At 58.4% G+C, this 6,000-nt stretch overlaps 1 protein-coding gene across 1 annotated transcript in view; it reads left to right on the top strand.

Annotated features, from left to right (window-relative positions):
- The first annotated feature begins 2,582 nt into the window (after window positions 1-2,582).
- The window catches only part of LOC147094624 (inactive serine/threonine-protein kinase TEX14-like), a 66,960-nt gene continuing 63,542 nt past the window's right edge, over window positions 2,583-6,000 (top strand). Inside the window, exons 1-2 of the mRNA XM_085974461.1 lie at window positions 2,583-3,759; window positions 4,470-4,584. Coding sequence (XP_085830587.1) covers window positions 3,633-3,759; window positions 4,470-4,584 — 242 coding nt within the window. The 5' untranslated portion in view covers window positions 2,583-3,632. The remainder of the gene's footprint in view (window positions 3,760-4,469; window positions 4,585-6,000) is intronic.

The following is a 6,000-nucleotide window of genomic DNA, read 5'->3' as shown; positions in this document are numbered from 1 at the left end:
TGGAGGATTTGAGTAGAGGAGTAAAGAAGTCTTACTCTAATTATATAGGGCCTTGGTGAGACCACACCTGGAGTACAGTGTACAATTTTGGTCTCCTTACCTAAGGAAGGATATACTTGCCATAGAGGGAGTGCAACGAAGGTTCACCAGACTGGTTCCTGGGATGGCGGGACTGTCGTATGAGAAGAGATTGAGTAAACTAGGCCTGTATTCTCTTGAATTCAGAAGAATGGGAGGGGATCTCATTGAAGCATATAAAATGATTACAGGGCTTGATAGGGTGGATGCTGGGAGAATGTTTCCCTTGGCTGGGGAGTCTAGAACCAGGGGCCACAGCCTCAGGATAAAGGGTAGGCCATTCAGGACTGAGATGAGGAGAAATCTCTTCACACAGAGGGTGGTGAATCTTTGGAATTCTCTACCCCAGAGGGCTGTGGAGGCTCAGTCATTGGGTAGATTCAAAGCAGAAGTCGATAGATTTCTGACTAGTAAGGGCATCAAGAGATATGGCGATAGGGCCGGTGAATGGAGTTGAGGCAGAAGATCAGCCATGATCTCATTGAATGGCGGAGCAGGCTCGAAGGGCCAAATGGCCGACTCCTGCTCCTATTTCTTATGTTCTTATGTTAGACCACGCTTGGAGCACTGTACACAGTTCTGGTCTGGTTAGACCACACTTGGAGCACTGTGAACAGTTCTGGTCTAGTTAGACCACACTTGGAGCACTGTGCACAGTTCCGGTCTTGTTAGACCACACTTGGAGCACTGTGCACAGTTCTGGTCTGGTTAGACCACACTTGGAGCACTGTGCACAGTTCTGGTCTGGTTAGACCACACTTTGAGCACTGTGCACAGTTCTGGTCTGGTTAGACCACACTTGAAGCACTGGGCACAGTTCCGGTCTGTTTAGACCACACTTGGAGCACTGTGCACAGTTCCGGTCTGGGTAGACCACACTTGGAGCACTGTGGACAGTTCCAATCTGGTTCACCCACACTTGGAGCACTGTGCACAGTTCCGGACTGGTTAGACCACACTTGGAGCACCGTGCACAGTTCTGGTCCCTGTTCGAGAGGCTGAATGGACTCCTCCTGTTCCCTGTGGGGCAGGGGTAGAGCGGCTGAATGGCCTCCTCCTGTTCCTTGTGGGGCAGGGGTAGAGGGGCTGAATGGCCTCCTCCTGTTCCCTGTGGGGCAGGGGTAGAGGGGCTGAATGGCCTCCTCCTGTTCCTGTTGGGCTGAATGGTTTCCTCCTGTTCCTTGTGGGTCAGGGGTAGAGGGGCTGAATGGCCTGCTCCTGTTCCTTGTGGGGCAGGGTTAGAGGGGCTGAATGGCCTCCTCCTGTTCCTGTTGGGCTGAATGGCCTTCTCCTGTTCCTTGTGGGGCAGGGGTAGAGGGGCTGAATGGCCTCCTCCTGTTCCCTGTGGGGCAGAGGTAGAGGGGCTGAATGGCCTCCTCCTGTTCCCTGTGGGGCAGGTGTAGAGGGGCTGAATGGCCTCCTCCTGTTCCTGTGGGGCAGGGGTAGAGGGGTTGAATGGCCTCTTCCTGTTCCCTGTTGGGCTGAACAGCCTCCTCCTGTTCCCTGTGGGGCAGGGTTAGAGAGGCTGAATGGCTTCTTCCTGTTCCCTGTGGGGCAGGGTTAGAGGGGCTGAATGGCCTCCTCCTGTTCCCTGTGAGGCAGGGTTAGAGGGGCTGAATGGCTGCTCCTGTTCCTCTGGGGCTGAATGGCCTCCTCCTGTTCCTTGTGAGGCAGGGGTAGAGGGGCTCAATGGCCTCTTCCTGTTCCCTGTGGGGCTGAATGGCCTCCTCCTGTTCCCTGTGGGGCAGGGGTTAGAGGGGCTGAATGGCCTCCTGCTGTTCCCTGTGGGGCAGTGTTAGAGGGGCTGAATGGCCTCCTCCTGTTCCCTGTGGGGCTGAATGGCCTCCTCCTGTCCCCTGTGGGGCAGGGGTTAGAGGGGCTGAATGGCCTCCTGCTGTTCCCTGTGGGGCAGTGTTAGAGGGGCTGAATGGCCTGCTCCTGTTCCCTGTGGGGCTGAATGGCCTCCTCCTGTTCCCTGTGGCGCAGTAGATAGAGGGGCTGAATGGCCTCCTCCTGTTTCCTGTGGGGCAGGGGTAGACGGGCTGAATGGCCTCCTCCTGTTCCCTGTGGGGCAGGGGTTAGAGGGGCTGAATGGCCTCCTCCTGTTCCCTGTGGGGCTGAATGGCCTCCTCCTGTTCCTGTGGGGCAGGGATTTGAGGGGCTGAATGGCCTGCTGTGGCTGAGCAGCCAGCGCGCATGCGCCGCGGACCGCCCGGCTTTTTCCCGCCGCGGCTGCCGGCCGCCAAATCCCCGGATGGTTGCCGGCCCTCCGCCCGGTAGTGCGCATGCGCTCGGCCTTCAACTTAAAAAAACCTTTTTATTTTATCAAATTTTTTTTCCACCCTTGCTCCGTCAAGAAGGAGGACACGAAGCTGCACCGCCTGGAGAAAATAAATAAAATAAAATAAACAAAAGGGGGAATTTTGGTGAGGGAGGGCGGGGCCCAATGACGTCACCGCAGCGGCCACCGGTCCAAAAGCAGCCGTTGGCGGCTTGGCGGGGAATTCAAATATTATTCACCAGACAATGGTGGATATTTGCCCCAGGGAGGGTGTTTTTCTGGATGGGGAAGGCGTTTGATCCTCATTTATGAGGAAAAGTGACCCGCTCTTAAAACAAAAACCCCAAAATAGGGGCTTTTATTGACTTGACCAAATTCTGGTCAACTTTGACCTTGGCCATGGCCATGGCGCCTCTTGGGCTGGAGTAGCCTCGTTCGTCTCTTTCTCTCGCTGTCTTTCGCTTTCTCTTCCACTCCCAGAGACTACGACGCTTTGCGGGGGTGGCCAGGACATGTCGTACCGTCGACTCCTGCCCATGCACAACATTCGCCACCCTCTGCCTCCGGCCAACTCTGCCCAACCTTGGCCGCTAGTTCTTCTCCCTGGTTGTGAGGACCTGGTCTCCTCGCCTCCTCCACTTTTTGAGAGCTGATCGCCTTGTTCTTTCGCTCTCGTTTGCCCCTTTGAGACCGCGTGACGCTGATACTCGGCTCACGTTGGTAGCCAGGCGTCGTGTTGGGCTGTGTGTGGTGGGTGGTGGCGGCACCCCATTCTCTGCGTTTGGCAATTCTCGTTCCCGCTAACAGCTTCCCGCTTTCCTAATCTTGGACACCTTCGGTTCGGCGTCCGCGGGGACGGAAGCGGAAAGGACGGCGCTGGACCTCGCTCCTGGTCAAACCGCTCTTGAAGAGCAGCTTCGCGGCGGAGATCCGGCTCGTGGGCCGCCGTCTTTCCCTGAGCGTCCAGGCGGAGGACTGTTGAAGAACGATTGCCGTCCCGCTTCGCGACGGCGCGGGGACGATCTCCGCTAATACCCCTGCCATCCACCCATTCGCCAGTCCTGCATCCGAGATGGTGGCACGCTGATTGGAAGCGCCGATTGCGTTGGAGCAACGGAATGAACTCTTGACGCGTTCGGTTCACCCGTCCCGCGACGCGTCCTCCGTCCTCCCGGATCTCGTGACGGGCCTGGCAAGGAACCTCTCCCGGAGTCGCGGAACGGGAGTCCCGGCGAGGAGGGTAATCGAGCCCGATCCCGAACGCAGGAGAAGGATGTCGGTCCCGGATGCCTGCCCCACGCAACTGGGCTCCGCCAAGGATCTGGACGCGGCCTCCGCACGGTTACATCGCTGCGCCCGCCACGGGAAGCTCAGGAAGATGAAGAAATTGTTGTTGAAAGGTAAAAACCAACACAGTTGATGGTTCCCCAGGCCACTTTCTCTTGGCGTGACCTACGAACCTCGAAACAAGATGGCTGACTGGCTGCCTCCAAGATGATGTCAAGGGATGGACCCTTGGTTTTTCTTTTTATTTATGTTGACTTTAGTTCAATTCTTCCCGTCTCTGGCCTTCCCTTGGTGTTCTGCACCGTGGGGCCTCGGCCCTTCCTCTGCACCGTGGGGCCTCGCCCCTTTCCCAGGTGTCCCTGCACCGTGGGGCCTCAGCCCTTCCCCAGGTGTCCCTGCACCGTGAGGCCTCGGCCCTTCCCCAGGTGTCCCTGCACTGTGAGGCCTCGGCCCTTCCCCTGGTGTCCCTGCACTGTGGGGCCTCGGCCCTTCCCCTGGTGTTCTGCACCGTGGGGCCTCGGCCCTTCCCCTGGTGTCCTGCACCGTGGGGCCTCGGCCCTTCCCCTGGTGTCCTGCACCGTGGGGCCTCGGCCCTTCCCCTACAGTGTCCCTGCACCGTGGAGCCTCGGCCCTTCCCCTGGTGTCCTGCACCGTGGGGCCTCGGCCTTTCCCCTGGTGTCCCTGCACCATGGGGCCTGGGCCCTTCCCCTGGTGTCCTGCACCGTGGGGCCTGGGCCCTTCCCCTGGTGTCCTGCACCGTGGGGCCTCGGCCCTTCCCCCTGTGTATCTCGATGATAATGGTCGCCCTGTTGTCGTGTTACAGGTGCCGATCCCGATGTCCTGAACAGCGCTGGACAGTCGCCTCTCTTCACTGCTGCTTTACTTGGACACACGGGCCTCATCGATCTCCTGCTCCGGAACGGAGCGAATCCGAACCTGTGAGTTCTCCATTATTCACCTCTACAGAGCATGAAAGGTCCAGACTCAATCCCTGGCCTGTGCTGGGATTGGTGACCTTACCCAGTGATGTCGGGGTGGTGTGGTGTCGGGATAGTGTCTGCTGATATTGGGTGGTCTGGTATGGGGATGATGTCTGCTGGTATCGGGGTGGTCTCTGCTGGTATTAGTTGGTCTAGTATCGGGATAATCTCTGCTGGTATTGGGGTGGTGTCTGTTGCTATTTGGTGGTCTGGTATCGGGGTGGTGTCTGCTGGTATCGGGGTGGTGTCTGCTGGTATCGGGGTGGTGTCTGCTGTTATCGGGGTGGTGTCTGCTGGTATCGGGGAGGTGTCTGCTGGTATCGGTGGTGTCTGCTGGTATCGGGGTGGTGTCTGCTGGTATCGGGGAGGTGTCTGCTGGTATCGGGGTGGTGCCTGCTGGTATCAGGGTGGTGCGTGCTGGTATCGGGGTGGTGTCTGCTGGTATCGGGGTGGTGTCTGCTGGTATTAGGGTGGTGTCTGCTGGTATCGGGGTGGTGTCTGCTGTTATCGGGGTGGTGTCTGCTGGTATCGGGGAGGTGTCTGCTGGTATCGGTGGTGTCTGCTTGTATCGGGGTGGTGTCTGCTGGTATCGGGGAGGTGTCTGCTGGTATTGGTGGTGTCTGCTGGTATCGGGGTGGTGCCTGCTGGTATCGGGGTGGTGTGTGCTGGTATCAGTGTGGTGTCTGCTGGTATCGGGGTGGTGTCTGCTGGTATCGGGAACATGTCTGCTGGTATCCGGGTGGTGTCTGATGGTATTTGCTTTGGTATCAGATGATGTCTGCTGGTGATATTTGCTGGTATTGGGAGGATGTCTGCTGGTATTGGGGTGGTCTGGTATCGGTGTGGTGTCTGCTAGTATTGGGGTGGTCTGGTATCTGGATGATGTCTGCTGGTGTCGGGGTGCTGCCTGCTGGTATTGGGTGGTCTGGTGTCGGGATGATGTCTGCTGGTGTTGGGTTGGTGTCTGCTGCTATCGGGTTGGTGTCTGCTGTTATCGGGGTGGTGTCTGCTGTTATCGGGGTGGCGTCGGCTGGTGTCGGGGTGGTGTCTGCTGGTGTCGGGGTGGTGTCTGCTGGTGTCGGGGTGGTGTCTGCTGGTGTCGGGGTGGTGTCTGCTGGTGTCGGGGTGGTGTCTGCGGTATCGGGGTGGTGTCTGCGGTATCAGGGTGGTGTCTGCTGGTGTCGGGGTGGTGTCTGCTAGTGTCGGGGTGGTGTCTGCTGGTGTCGGGGTGGTGTCTGCTGGTGTCGGGGTGGTGTCTGCTGGTGTCGGGGTGGTGTCTGCGGTATTGGGGTGCTGTCTGCTGGTGTCGGGGTGGTGTCTGGTGTCGGGGTGGTGTCTGCTGGTGTCGGGGTGGTGTCTGCTGGTGTCGGGGTG

This window comes from Somniosus microcephalus, unplaced genomic scaffold (genome assembly GCF_052327205.1).
Source record: "Somniosus microcephalus isolate GS21.2 unplaced genomic scaffold, FLI_Smic_1.0 unresolved_chr1, whole genome shotgun sequence".
Lineage (NCBI taxonomy): Eukaryota > Metazoa > Chordata > Chondrichthyes > Squaliformes > Somniosidae > Somniosus > Somniosus microcephalus.
Note: the sequence above shows the minus strand (reverse complement) of the source record. Positions and strands in the feature narration are given on the sequence as shown.